The 15,605-nt window shown below is 38.1% G+C and overlaps 1 protein-coding gene across 1 annotated transcript in view; it reads left to right on the plus strand.

Moving 5' to 3' along the window:
• WDR70 (WD repeat domain 70) overlaps positions 1 to 14,737 on the plus strand; it is a 298,457-nt gene extending 283,720 nt beyond the window's left edge. Inside the window, exon 18 of the mRNA XM_078445080.1 lies at positions 14,558 to 14,737. Coding sequence (XP_078301206.1) covers positions 14,558 to 14,645 — 88 coding nt within the window. The 3' untranslated portion in view covers positions 14,646 to 14,737. The remainder of the gene's footprint in view (positions 1 to 14,557) is intronic.
• The last annotated feature ends 868 nt before the right edge of the window (positions 14,738 to 15,605 follow it).

The raw sequence follows: 15,605 nt of genomic DNA on the forward strand, positions 1-15,605 counted from the left end.
TTTGTGTGTAAACACACACAAACCTATTTGGAACAGTGTGCTATCAAATTTATTTTAATGTAGTCACCTTTAGGAATTTTTTCCTTCTTGGGTTTTGTTTTAGTTAGGAAGGCTTCCCATCTAAGGTAATTCTTCAGATTCTCCCATCTTTCTATTTCATACCATTTTTAAAATTACTTTTTAGAGTTAAATTTCTGTTCACCTGAAATTATTTTAGTGAAGGGAGTGAGGAAGGTATACTTGTATACTGTGGCCACTGTAACAAATTACCACAAACTTGGTGGCCTGAAAAACAGAACTTAATTCTCTCACGGTTCTGCAGGCCGGAAGTGTGAAATCAAGGTGTCACCAGAGCCGCATTCCATACAGAGGCTCTAGGGGAAAATTTGTTCCCTGCCTCTGCTAGCTTCTGGAGGCTGCCTGCTAGCTGGGCTTGTAGCCACATTGCCCCAGTCTCTTCTCCATCTTGGCAATGCCTTGTGCTTTGTGTTGGTTGCCTCTTCTGTCTTACAAGGATACCTCTGATGTCATTTGGGGCCCACCCAAGATGATCCAGGACCATCTCCTCATCTTAAAGTCCTTAATCACATCTGCAAAGACCTTTTTTTCCAAATAAGGTAATATTCACAGCTCCCAGGGATTTAAGGTGGATATTTTGGGAGGGACTATTTTTCCAGCCTACAACAGCAGAGCTCCAGTTTAATTTTTTCCTCTTGGTTAGCCAGTTGCTGTAACACTTTTTAGTTGGATGATCTAGTTTTCCTCATTGAATTGAAATCACATCGTTACACACACTGCACTTACATATGAATTTTAGCCAATTTATGGGCTCTCTCTTCTGTTCTATTAATTGGTCTGTTCAAGTAGCAGCACCAAACTTTTCATTGTTGTAGGCCTTCCTACATTATTCTTCTCATTATTCTTCTTAGTAAAAATTTTCTATTTTTATAGGTGTCCATGACTTTAAGTTATCTAGGAAACACCTCCCCCCACCTCAATTCTTGGTAATATTTTTACTGGAATTGAGTTATATTATATATTAATTTAGATAGAGTTTTACAATATTGGTTCTTTTTTTTTTTAATTTTTTTTTAATGTTTATTTCTGAGACAGAGAGACAGAGCAAGAGTGGGGGAGGGGCAGAGTGAGAGGGAGACAGAATCTGAAGCAGGCTCCAGGCTCTGAGCTGTCAGCACAGAGCCCGACGCGGGACTCGAACTCACAGACTGAGAGATCATGACCTGAGCTGAAGTCAGTCGGTCAACTGACTGAGCCACCCAGGCGCCCCTACAATATTGGTTCTTTTAAACCAAGAGCAGGGTATGTCTTTCTATTTAGTCACATCTCTTTACCTCTCAGTAGTATTTTTAAGTTTTCTTTAAATCTTTCACATTTTTATGCCATTGTAAAAAGAATCTTTTCTTCTGCTGAATTTATGACTCCTTTTTATATATTTTGAATATTAACCCCTTATTGGATAGGTCATTTGCAAATATCTTCTATTTGGTAGGTTGTCATTTAGTTTTGTTGATGGTTTCCTTTGCTGTGCAGAAGCATTTTATTTTGATGGAGTCCCACATGTTTATTTTTGCTTTTGTTCTCTTGCCTTAGGAGACATATCTAGAAAAATGTTACAACTGATGTCACAGAAATTATTGCCAGTGCTCTCTTCTAGGATTTTTGTGGTTTTGGGTCTCACATTTAGGGCTTTAATCCATTTTGAGGGGTGTGTGTGTGTGTGTGTGTGTGTGTGTGTGTGTGTGTGTGTGTGTATGGTGTGAAGAAAGTGGTCCAATTTCATTTTTTTGCCTGTAGCTATCCAGTTTTTCCAACACCATTTGTTGAAGACACTGTCTTTTCCCCACTGTGTATTCTTGCCTCATTTGCTATAGATTAATTGAGCATTGAAATGTGTGTTTATTTCTGGGCTCTCTAGTCTGTTCCATTGAACTATGTGTCTATTTTTGTGCCAGTGCCATGGTGTTTTGATTACTACAGCTTTGTGGTATATCTTAAGATCTGGTGTTCTGATACCTCTATCTTTGTTCTTTTTTCTCAGGATTGCTTTGGATATTCGGGGTCTTTGTGGTTCCATACAAATTTTGAGATAATTTGCTCTAGATTTGTAGAAAATATTGTTGGTATTTTGATAGGGATTACATTGTATTTGTAGATTGCTTTGGGTAATATGGACATTTTAATAATGTTTGTTCTTCCAATCCATGAGCATGGAATATCTTTCCATTTGTTTGTGTCATCTTCAATTTCTTTCATCATTGTTTTATAGTTTTCAGAGTACATTCTTTCACCTCTTTGGTTAAGTTTATTTCTAGGTATATTATTCTTTTTGGTGCGATTGTAAGTGTTATTTTCTTAATTTCTCTTTCTGGCACTTTCTTTATTTGTGTATAGAAACACTAACAACTTCTGGGGATTAATTTTGTGTACTGCAACTTTACTGAATTCATTTATTACTTCTAATATGTTTTTGGTGGAGTCTTTAGGATTTTTTATGTGTAGTATAATGTCATCTGCTAATGGTGATGGTTTAACTTCTTCTTTACCACAATGGATGCCTCATTTCTTTTTCTCGTCTGATTGTTGTGGCTTGGACTTTAGTATTACGTTGGATAAAAGTGGCAAGAGTGGGGGCGCCTGGGTGACTTGGTCGGTTAAGCGTCCGACTTCGGCTCAGGTCATGATCTCACAGCCCCCGTGTCGGGCTCTGTGCTGACAGCTCAGAGCCTGGAGCCTGTTTCAGATTCTGTGTCTCCCTCTCTCTCTGCCCCTCCCCTGTTCATGCTCTGTCTCTCTCTGTCTCAAAAATAAAAAACATAAAAAAAAAAAAAAAAAGTGGCAAGAGTAGACATCCTTGTCTTATTCCTGATCTTAGAAGGCTCTCAGTTTTCATCACTGAGTGTGATGTTAGCTGTGGGTTTTCATATATGGCCTTTATAATGTTGAGGTATATTCTCTCTAACCCTACTTGGTTGAGAGTTTTTATTATGAATAGATGTTTCCCAATTTAAGTTATCTAATTGTATTGACTAATAGTGCCAGAACAATATTAAATAATATCATGGTTGCACACATCTTTTTCTTTAACTTTAACAGGAGTGACTCTATTAGGTTAAAATACCTAATTGGCCTTTTTGTAGGTGAAAAAAAGTCAAATATTGGCAATTTCATATTGTTCAATTTAACGATACATCTCCATGAAGCATAACTTTTGAAAACTCACACATGCAAGACATTAAGGATGAATCCATATCTTTCTCTTCCATTTATTTATTCAATAAAGATTTATTGAACACCTATAATATGTCAGGTACTGTTCTAGGTTATGGGGATACAGTAATTTTTATGGAACTTATATTCAAGTAGGCAGAGACAGACACTAAATAAATCCATAAATTTTAGATGGTAGTTAGTGCAAAGAATAAAACTAAAATAGAGATAAGAGGATGTAGCAAAAAGGGTGCTATATTTTAGCTATGGTGATTGGGGTAAAACCTCTGCTAAGTGATTTTTGACTTAAATGAAATGAGGGAGTAAGCCATGTAGATATCCAAGGGAAGAGCATCCCATGCAAAGAAAACACCATACAAAGACCAGAGGTATGTTTATCTGAAAGAGATGCTGAATTTTATTGGATTTGTTTATTATATTTCTGTGGAAGTGATCATATGACTTTTATACTTTGATCAAGAAATACAATGAACTATATTACTGAATTTCCTCATATTGAATTATCCTTGTTTCTTTGGTATGACCCTAACATAGTTAATGTTTGTTCTTTGTCACGTGTCAAACTGGGTTCATAAAAATTTTGTATGCTTTTTCTATGTATACTCTCAGACTGTTTTGAATACCATTAAATCTATCTACTCTGTAAAGAGTTGATAAAATTCACCTGTGAAAGTGTTAAAACCTGGTGCTTTTGTGGAGGAGAGGTTAAGTAGTAATTTCTTAATTTTTCGCTTTCTTTTCCATCCCCTCATGATAAATACTCTATTGGGATTTTCCTACTCTTCTGAGTCTGCTCAGTAATTAGTATTTTCTTGGGAAATCATTCATCCAGATTTTTAGTTTTAAATAGAATTAATTGAAGCAGAAGTTCTTTTTGTTTTTTGGTGACCGGTTAACAAATGATACTTTCCTGCATTGTAGGTGACTTAGTTATATTTACAGTTGAATAATGTGCTAGTTTAAATATTAGCTCTGTAAAGTGGGGAGAACAGGTCATGTCTTTTACACTACATGTGAGGAGACTGAAGCTTGCAGTCGAGAGTGATTGTAACTGGAGCCGCACTTCAGCTCTCTCTATCCCTAATCTCATGAGCTTTTCAGAGGACTGTGCTCTCTCTTGATATATACCCTTCTGCTGTTGTGTTTTGCTCCCATCTCCTTCCTTCCACCCAATTTTGTCACCTTCCATTTATTGCATGCTAACTAAGTTCATGGCACTGTCTGTGGCATGTGATTCGTTAGCCAGAATTGCAGTGCTATTTCTCCTGTGTTCACCTGCTAGAGTATACTGTTTACTGCCAAGTGGCAAAGTGTTCGAAGGGAAGCTAATATTTAAAAGGATCTTTTCGTAAAGGTCACTGTAATTGAGAATGTGTGTCTGGTTGTTTTTCTTCGCTGCAATTGACTTCTGTCAGTGATGAAATGAAGATTTACTGTATTTCCCTTTATCACAGAAGAGCACAATTAGACATTACCTAAATCTCCTGGCTTGCACATGAACAAGGCATATACATACCTTTGTTCTCCAGTGGTGATCACAAAGAGTCTTTGAACACTTCACCTTTATTGGTTGAGTATTTGCATTTCGTTCCTGGCACCAGCAATGTAATAGCCATGGAAGTTTTAAAACACAGCAGGATCACAGAGGCCTCTTGTTCAGCCACACATGGTCAGATTCAATTACAGTTTCTTGTTAAAAGAAGTGGCTGGAGAGAGGGGGGAGGAGCTGGCTGGAGAGTGGGTAGGATATAGATCCAGAATGCTATTAGCTTACACATCAGACGGGGATGGACGTGCGTGGGAGCCTGGACCCTGGCCAGTAGCCTGCCAGCCTGACAGCTCTGTCAGCCATGGTCACTTTTCTTGCCAGAGAAGCTGCCATTATTGCTGGTTCGGTAGATTGAATCTTCAACGTGCATGTCTTGTCAGATATGGGATACATGAATATGTGTGCATATTAAAATATCATTCCCATCCATAAAGGATCCATTTAAAGTCATGTTAAATCAGTAGGCAATATTTAAACAGGTTCTTTTTTTTTTTTTTAACGTTTATTTATTATTGAGAGACAGAGAGACACAGAGCATGAGCAGGGGAGGGGCCGAGAGATGGAGAGACACAGAATCTGAAGCAGGCTCCAGGCTCTGAGCTATCCGCACAGAACCCGACATGGGGCTTGAGCTCACAAACCACGAGATCATGACCTGAGCCGAAGTCGGACGCTTAACCGACTGAGCCACCCAGGCACCCCTGAAGAGGTTGTTCCTTAAGTGAGTAAAGGTTTATATATTATTTGTGTCAGGAAGAGACATAAACCCACAGAAGAAAATGTAACTTTTTTCCTGAGTTATATTTAGGTAACTGATCATCCCTGTCCACCATATTCCTATATAGAGGCCAGCATTTCTCAAAGTGGTTTTGTAGACTGCCTTGTGTCAGAGTCAAGGGTGGGGGTAGGGGGTTAAAGGTACAGGTTTCTAGACTGCACCTCAGACCAACTCAGTTAGACTTTGTGGGCTTGGGACTGGAAATCTGCATCTTAAGAAGTTTCTCAGGTGATTATTTTGCACACTAAAGTTCAGTAATAATACAAAAGTAATCATTTAAAATAAACCACAAATGATTCACCCTTAGAAAATTCAAATGTACAGAGTAGATTATTCTAATTATACAGGTTTATACTGAAGACAGATTACTTACATAACCAAATAATTTCCCCCAGTGTTTTTTTAAATAGCAAGCCGCTGTGTATTTAATATATAAATTATTTTACCAAATATATTCTACATACAACTTTTTGAAAACATACTTTTTTTTTTTTTTTTTTAATTTTAATGTTTAACTTTTGAGAGAGAGGGAGAGACAGAGCGTGAACAGGGGAGGGGCAGAGAGAGAGGCAGACACAGAATCCAAAGCAGGCTCCAGGCTCTGAGCTGTCAGCACAGAGCCTGACGTGGGGCTCTAACTCACAGACCGCAAGATCATGACCTGAGCCGAAGTTGGACACTCAGCCAACCGAGCCACCCAGGCGCCCCGAAAACATACTTTTTATATGAGGTGAGGAACACCTGATAGCCAAAGCAAAGGGTGTAATAATAATGACATATTTATTATACTTACACCATGCCAGCCTTGTTTAAGAACTTTGTATATATTCATTTAATCTCCACAACATCCCTATGAAGTAGGTGGTATCATTGTTCCCATGTTATAGATGAGGAAGTTGAGGCTTATAACTTGAACAAAGCCACACAGGTAGCAGGTGGCAGAATTGGGAGTTGAATGCAGAAGTCTGGCTTCAGAGTCAGGCTTCTGCTTTTGACAACTATAGTGTACTGCTTCTCATCACAAAGCAACCAGTAATTATTTAAAAAATTGAGCAATAGGGAAGCTGAAAAGACTATCGTGTGAGCCAGCATGGCATAGCCGAACACGAGACTAAGAATCAGAAGTTCTGAGGTGTTGTGCTCCCTCTGTGCTTTACTTACACTCGCTGAGGCTGTTTCCCCCTCTGGGAAGGAAGAGAGCAGGGCTGCAGTAACGCTGGCTACAAATGTGAGCCTGGAGAGGGTACTGCTAACACCTGGGTGGCCCCAGGCCTGCGTACTCTTCAAAGATTTTATCCTTCTGACTTGTTTAACTATTTAGTGATAAGGCAGGTGGTGGTGATTTTAGAAGGCTCTTTCTGTTTTCCTTTCCTCACTTTCTTTCTGTTTCTAGTTGCCACAGGCTTCACATTTGTCCCTTTTTCCACCCTCACTCGTCTTTGAACTCACACACCCAGCATTATGAGTTCGTGTGCCCTATTTGATGAGTCTGAGATATGTTTATGTAGTTTCCAAAATATTATGTGTTCAGTTTGTGAAGAAAATAGAACATTCTTTCTCTAGTAACATCATGTTGCATCTCATCTTCTTATGCATCCCGAATATTAAAAAATTATCTTTGATTAGCTCTTCACCAGAAAGAAGGGACCATTTCAAGTGGAATCTTTTGGTCAGGCCCTTTATTTAATCTTAATAATTCTGCAATTGTGATGACTGGGTCACAGTTCATCTGGACCGTATTCATTCTAACAGGGTTAACAAGTGTGTCAGATTGTCAAGTCATGGCTATAATTGACTTTGGCTTTGAGGTTTTCCTTCATAATAAACAATGGGCCCTGAGCCAAAAAAGCTTGTGGTTTCCACTCACATAGTGATGACTAAATATTACGAGTGATTTCTCCTCATCCTCATTCTGTGACCCTGGAGCTGGCTTTGAATGAATCATGTTAGAAGAATATCTGTAATTAATGAGAATGTGACCTGTGGACTTGCCATTGCAGCTGAAAACATTCTGAGATTCTTCTGTGGCCTGAGCACTAAAAAAGGAGCATAGAAGGCCCAGGTTGGAGCTTAGTCAGAAGAGAAAGGACTGCTCGCGGACACTTTGAATCTCTCGCACAAACAGTGCACTGCAGAAATGCCCTCATAAGAGTATTGCAGGGGGAATCTGTTCTACACAAAATTCTTCTGGGCAGAACCACCAAAGGTGGGATTCAGTTTTTGTTGGGCTTCCGACGTTTTTCTGTTAGAACACAGTTGCTGGAAAAGACTCACTTTGTACAAATAACTTTGAGAATTCAGTTTAAAAAAATGTCCCAAGAGGAAAATTATTCAGCACAAAGTATCATCTAATCAGAATTTGTAGATTTGAGAAAGACATTTGCTTAAGATTTTACATTTGCTTCATGAAATATTAACTATTAGCAAATGCAGAGTTTACTGAAGCTAAAAATAAAACAAAAAACCTTTCAGCCCCTCTCTGATTAGTTTATTTAATGATTAGTAATAATAACCATGTTGATATGTAATCTGTTCTCCTTTTCTTGGTAAGTCTAATAAACAAGTTGACATATACAGTCAAGTGAAGAATGTTTACTATTCGCAAAGTGAGTTAAACTGGAAAACACAAGTTTCACATCAGCCTTCTGTAAGCTTAAGTTTTCATTTAATACTTAGGAAAATGGGTAAGTGTGGGCCACAAACCAGTAAAATAGGTAGCCTGAATAAAGCTGATTTCAATAAGGTGGATTACTCTGCTTGTGCTCACTGAGGCTTTCCGTGTTCCTGCTAACCTGTTGAGCAACTGTGGTGATTATACTTTTGGCTGAATGGAATGTTCCCCTTACCTCCTTTTTCTTCAAGTCAGCCTCTTTATAGGCTTTTGTTTTGGGCAACTTACATAAATCTCCAGCCATGAGGCTGAAGGTTTGAGTTGACAATTTCCTGTCTCTTGAGAAAGGAGGTATAGAATCCTGGAGGAACTGATTTAATAGAACACAGGTAATGGATCGGTAATGGAAATGCTTTCTCAAGGTGGTGGAATATATTTCTTGCTCATTACTTATTTATATTTGTATTTCCTGAGTTCCTGCCATGTGTTCAGGCCCATTTGGTTTGATTTGTTCTACTCTTCCTTATGGAAGCACTCAACAGAGTCTATATTAAAATCAGTACATAAATTCCGTTTCTTCAAGCAGCCCAGAAAGGAATCCATTTTTGTGGCCAGTGACAATGTGAATAGAGGCTTGAAGTATTTTTTGTTGTTGTTTATTTGTCAGTTTCCTGTTGGTTTTAAAAGCAGGGATTTCTGGACCAACTTTTAAGTGTTTTCAAATCCATTAACTTTTTTTTTTGAATGTGTCATTTTACTCCTGCTTGACATTGTTGATTTATTTTTATAGTAGTTTTCTATGCCAAGGGCAAATTAGGCCATCCCCCAGGGAAGAAATCTTTTGGTTCTATTCCTAACTCTGTTTAATCATCTCTGTTTCTCATTGTCTTAAAAAGTAGTGACTGAAGAAATCAGTTTTAAATGCCCTAGATAATCCTGAATTGAATTTTTTTTTTTTCTCTTTCTCATACATGAGTTTCCAAAATTTTTCAAAAGAATAACTGCTGGAAATAAATTTGAAGATAAACATTGCTGAAAAGACAGAATAGCTACAAGATTTAAAGTTATAATTCTCTCACTTTGCTTCTATAAAACACTGGCATTCTCTAGACTAGACAGAGGTGTTCAGTGTACTCAACTCAAATACTGTTTTTTTAAAGAACCTGGTCTTTATTCAGCATATAGCTTTTATGGAGGGCTCTGATTTGTGCTGTAAGAATGTTGGTATGGGGGCAGGTTGGATTGGAACAAGGGAAACTTCTGTCTGTGGTCCACATCTCCGTTCACCTCGTCATGCCTAACCCCCAAGAAGTAAAGACTGCTCCTTTACTTCAAGGGTGGGCCTGTGAGAGTGCAGCCTCGAACCCCATGCCTGCGCCCAATCTTCAGTTGCATCATCCAGGGCCAGCTTCTCCAGAGGTGAGAAGTACTTTCCCACACTGGAGGAAGCTCATTGTGTTTAAGAGCTGATGTTAAGAAGACAGATTCTTACTTCCCAGCCTAGATTCAGAGCCCTGCTTTGCCACTTTCTTTCCCAAGCTGAGAGGGAAGGTGCGGTACAGCAGCCAGTACTGGCTCATGAGATAGATAAGCACAGGAATTGAGAGCAAGCACTTAGAAAATTGTGTAGCAAGTTGATATATGTTTGGAATCTAACAAAAATTTGGGTCAGTACTTTGCAGTCTTTTTATTTTTCTAGAAGTAGTATATTTGTCTGCAAGGGATTGGAAATTAGAAAACAAAGACTAGCCTTGTACCACGGGTGGTTTGAGAAGCACTGCTCTAGGCAGGACCCCAGATTGGAGGGTAAGACCTTCTCCAGGGTACCTCCTGTTTATTCTAGAAGTGGGTTCATTCTTCCTTATTCCCAAGTCCAAGGAGTCTGGTTCTTTCTTCTTTTTTTAATCCAAAAAAAATTTTTTTTTAATTTTGGTAAAACACACATAAACATAAAATTTAACCTCTTAATCATTTTTACGTGTACATTTCAGTAGTGTTAAGTACATTCACATTGTTGTACAACCAATCTCCAGAATTCTTCTCATCTTGCAAAACTAAAACTCTGTACTCACTAAACAGCTTGTCCTTTCCCCTCTACCCAGTCCCTGGCAACTGCTGTCCAGCTTTCTATCTTAGAAATATGACTATCTCAGTACCACATATAAGCGGAATTATACAGTATTTGTCTTTTTGTGACTAGCCTATTTCAGTTAGCATAATGTCCTCCAGGCTCAGGCGTGTAGCATTTGCCAGCATTTCTTTCCTTTTTAAGACTGAATAATATCTCATTGTACGTGTGTGCCACATGTTGTTTATCCATTCATCTGTCCACGACACTGAGGTTGCTTCTGCCTTCTGACTGTTCTGAATAATGCACGGAACATTTATTAATCTCTAATAAAATATCATTTTAAGACCCTTCTTTCAATTCTTTTGGGCATATTTCCTGAAGTGGAATTGCTAGATCAGATGGTAATTTTATATTGAAATTTTTGAGGAACTGCCATATTATTTTCCCTAGAAGCTGCACCATTTTGCATTCCCACCATCACTGTGTAAAGGGTCCCAGTTCTCCACATCCTGGCCAATACATGTTATTTTCTGGGTTTTGTTTGTTTATTTGTCTTTTGTTTATAGTAGCCATCCTAATGGGTGTGAGGTGTTATCTCACTGTGGTTTTGATCTGCATTTCCCTACTGATTAGCGATGTTGAGCATCTTTTTATGTGTTTGTTAGTCTTTTGCTTGTCTTCTTTGGAGAAATATCTATTCAAGTCCTTTGCCCAGTTTTTTCTTTTTAATTTTGTTAATGTTTATTTATTTTAGAGAGAGGGAGACAGAGTGCGATCAGGGGAGGGGCGGAGAGAGAGAGAAGGAGACACAGAATCTGAAGCAGGTTCCCGGTTCAGAACTATCAGCACAGAGCCTGATGCGGGGCTCGAACTCCCGAACCAGGAGACCAGGACCTGAGCCAAAGTCAGACGCTTAACTGACTGAGCCACCCAGGCACCCCTCCTTTGCCCAGTTTTTAACTGTATTGTTTGGCTTTGTTGTTGTTGTTGTTGTTGTTGTAGTTATTGTTGAGTTGTAGTTCTTTATTCTAGATATTAATTCCTTATTAAATATATGATTAGCAAATATTTTCTCCCATTTCATAGGTTGTTGCCTTTTCAGTCTGTTAGCTGTGTCCATTGATGCACAGAAATTTTTAATTTTGATATAGTTCAATTTACCTGTTTGTCTTTTGTGGTTGGGCTTTTGGTGTCTTATCAAAGAAATCATTGCCACATCTAATGTCATAAAGCTTTTCCATAATATTTTATAGTTTTTGCTCTTAGGTTTAGGTCTTTGATCCATTTCAAGTTAATTTTTGCATCATGTGAGGCAAGGGTCCAGTTTTATTTATTGCATATGGTACAATTTTGCCAGCACCATTTGTTGAAAGGGGCCTACTTCCTACAGTCAGGTATTCCCTACCTGGCCAACAAAATGAAAGACAAAGTGCTAAACAAGCATTGCTGGGAAAATTTGGGTAGTTTATACCTTGATTTTGGCAACTGGGGGAAGGAAAGCCTGGCTATTTGAAAGCTAAACGTCATGATTTGATGTTGCATATACAGAATATGGTTGTTTTCCAGCAACACTGTTATTAGTTTTAAAAAATGGAATTTAAAATACTAAATTTCATGGAGTTTTGCAAAGAGACCATTCTACCTTCCAAACAAACTCATATCCCCTAAGTTAAAATACCTATAAAGGACAAAGGAAACTGTATGGTCTGGTAATTCAAAGGGGGAGTCTTAAGTGATCCTGATATAAAGATCTACTCAGTAAATTTTGCTGAGTTTAGTGCTGGGGGAAAAGATACCTCCTCTGAAAAACTAGTATTTTTCCTTTTTCTTTTTCTTTATCTTGGCCACTGGGAAATTGAGTGTTGTATTATTATGTTTACCCTTTCATTCCTTTGTCATTCACCTTCTACTCAGTTGTTTTGATTTTCTTTATAAGTCCATTTTATTGAAGTATAATTTATGTCTAATGCAAAATCCACCCATTTCAAGTCTTGACAAATGTATGCACTTATGTAATCACCACTTCAGTCAAGATTATAGAACATTTCCATCCCCGCAAAATGTTCCCCATGCCTCTTTACAATTATTACCCCCTTTCTGCCCCATAGGAAATAGTTCCATTGATTCTACACCCTTCAAGTTAGCCACCAACCTGCCAAAAATACCTTTGGGAAGCAGGTAGAATATGAGAGTAACTACTTAAATGAAGTAGCCTTTTTAAGCTCTCGGCTCTATTCTTCCTGTAATCTGTCATTTAATTTTTCTTTATATCAAAAATAAACACCATTACAATTTCTTAGTACTGAAGTCTCACTGCGGCTAACTCTGAGCTGGTGTCTTCAGAAGCACTGCCAGATACCGTTACAAGACTGTTATTTTTTCTCTTTAGAAATTAACCATCTAGGGGTGCCTGGGTGGCTCAGTCGGTTAAGCGTCTGACTTCGGCTCAGGTCAAGATCTCACGGCTCATGGGTTCAAGCCCAGTGTGCTTTGGGCTCTGTGCTGACAGCTCAGAGCCTGGAGCCTGTTTCAGATTCTGTGTCTCCCTCTCTCTCTGCCCCTCCCCTGTTCACGCTCTGTTTCTGTCTCAAGAATAAATAAACATAAAAAAAAAAAAAAAGAAATTAACCATCTAATCCAAAGGATTTTTTAAACCAGACAGATTTGTTCCCATATGGGTTTGCCCATCCCTAAGTGGTCCACAGCTTTGCCAAAAGATGAAATATGTAATGAGTACCAGTTGCCATATTGTAGCATGTTAGAAAGCCAGGGGTCCTGCTTTCTAGTAATTCAGCAACTCATGACCTCTGAAAATCTGCAGCTGTTTTTGGAAATGTTAGAGCTGTGACTTATTTGCAGAGGTCATGACAGTGTCTTGAAGTGACAAGAGGTTGAACCGACTGGATTGTGTATGGGGACACCTTGGGCTCGAGGTAGGTGTGTGGGTCACTAGAGAGACAGGAGTTGTAACTAACTTATGCATGAGGAATTCCAGTACATGGCTTGCATCAGAACAACATGAGCTTGAATGTGGATGGTATATAGTTCTTCCCAGGATAATAAATAAACAACAAGTAATGTCGGGTTTTAACCCTGTTTTTATTTGTCAAAGAAAAGGAATTGTTGTTGTCATTATTTTAAAATTCTGGAATTACCATGATGTAATGAATTGAATTCAGGATGAAGATGTGAGCTAAAATAGATGATCTTCAGGTACAGTGTTTCAATATTTCCTTGTAATGTGATAGAGCTGTTTTTAAAGGGAAATCAGCATGACCAAAAGAAGCATAAATTATAACCATTTGACATATTCTTGAAATTATTTTCTGTGTGAATGGTATAAAAAGGAAAGTCCTTGAACCAGGTATGTTTACAAAGCACAGAAAGTCCTAATGCAAAGATTGCTTGAGGTACTGTGTGCCAGTATTAGAGCAATGATACTCAGTGATGTATCCTAAAACGCTTGACATTTCAATGCATGGGGTGGAGAGAATGTCCATTTGTTTTGTTTTTTAGTTTTGCTGGCAGTGCTCAAGTTCCTATATATCTTATCTCTTATTTTAGACTCATTAAATAAGAAAGCTATTCTCTCAAATTCTCTTGTTCATATGCACCATAATCACATGTATTCAGACTACTTAAGTCCAGGAACAACCCAGAGAGCTGTAAATAAAAATCATGTGTATTCCTTTTTCTCTGAATTTTTTATTATTTTTTTAAAGTTTATTTATTTTGAGAGAGAGAGAGAGAGAGACAGTCGGGGTGGGGGGTGCAGAGAGAGAGAGAAGGAGAGAGAGAATCCGAAGCAGTCTCTGTGCTGCCCGCACAGAGCATAAAGAGGGGGTTGAATTCATGAACCGTGAGATCAGGACCTGAGCCAAAACCCAGAGTCGGACACTTAACTGACTGAGCCATCCAGGTGCCCTAGATCATATGTATTCTTGCTCAGTGACTATAATTTGGCCTCCCAAACAATCCCAATTAGCCTGAGTTTGAAGGAGAGGGTGGTTATGGATGTACGAGATTGTACTGAATTTGATACATTTTCATTTTATTTAAGAAAAGGACAGCATACATAGTCTGCTACAGAGAGAAAACCTTTAAAAGAATTGACTCTTTTGTTGAACATAATTAAATTTCCATTATCTTTTTCTTTGCCAGAAGTTTAATGATTAATACTTAATAATTAAGATGTAATTGATTCCCCAAATGTGCTTCCACTTGATGAAAGTAGCAAAGGTCTAATCTAATAAACACTTGCCAACTAAATTTTTCCTCTTTTCATTAACTTTCTTTTAGGACTCAGCCCAAAACCATGTTTGCCCAAGTTGAATCTGATGATGAGGAAACAAAGAATGAGCCCGAATGGAAAAAGCGTAAAATCTGAAGACTCTCACGTGAAAGCTATTTGCATGAGGGGGAGGAATATTGGACAGGATTTTTTTTTTAATGAAATAAAAAATGCATTTTTATGAGCAACTTTTGTGCTTTGCATTATTGAACCATTCAAAAGATTGGTGGCTACCCTTCACTACAGTTGTCCTTACATATTCTTAACTACAACTATGAAATCTGTAATATAAATGAGAAACAGATTCTTAGCCTATTACCAAGTGCTTTAGGTATTTGGAAACTTTATTTAACAGTTATTGGTCTTGTACAGATTCTTATAACCTTAGTGGAGGGGAATGTACATAGAGACAGACATGTGTCTTGAGCAATTCTAGGAGCATAATATGGAAATAGACATCAAAAAGTTTAGTATTTCTGTATAATTTCACCACAGTTGTTTACATGATTATAAGTAATTAGGCTGAGTTCAGGCTAAAAGCATTGCCGTACTAGGAAAGAACATGTATCTAATTATTCTTGAACAACAGACTACAGTGGTTAGGATTTAGGAAGCAGGCTTTGAAGTCAGACCCATGTGGGCTCAAACCTTGGCTCTGCCCTTTACTCTCTGGGTCACCTTGGGAGTTCTTAAACTTCTCTCTTCTAGTCTCAGATGATGATAGCACCACCCTCATAGATTTGTTACAGGATTAGATGAGACACTCCTTGTAGAGTGTTTAGTATAGTACCTGGCATGTAGTAAACATACAATACATTATTTCCTATTTTAAAATAGAGCTAATGATACCTACTTGGCCTGATTTTTATTCCTATTAAGTTAGGAAAGTGTAGAAATGCTTTGTATATGTAAGAGCTATGTAATTAGAAGATAATAAAGAATCATTCTAGGGGTATCTGGGTGGCTCAGTTTGTTAAATGTCCAACTCTTTTTTTTTTAAATTTATTTATTTTTGGGAGAGCACAAGTTAGGGGAGGAGCAAAGAGAGGGGAACAG

This window comes from Panthera onca, chromosome A1 (assembly GCF_046562875.1).
Source record: "Panthera onca isolate mPanOnc1 chromosome A1, mPanOnc1 haplotype 2, whole genome shotgun sequence".
NCBI lineage: Eukaryota > Metazoa > Chordata > Mammalia > Carnivora > Felidae > Panthera > Panthera onca.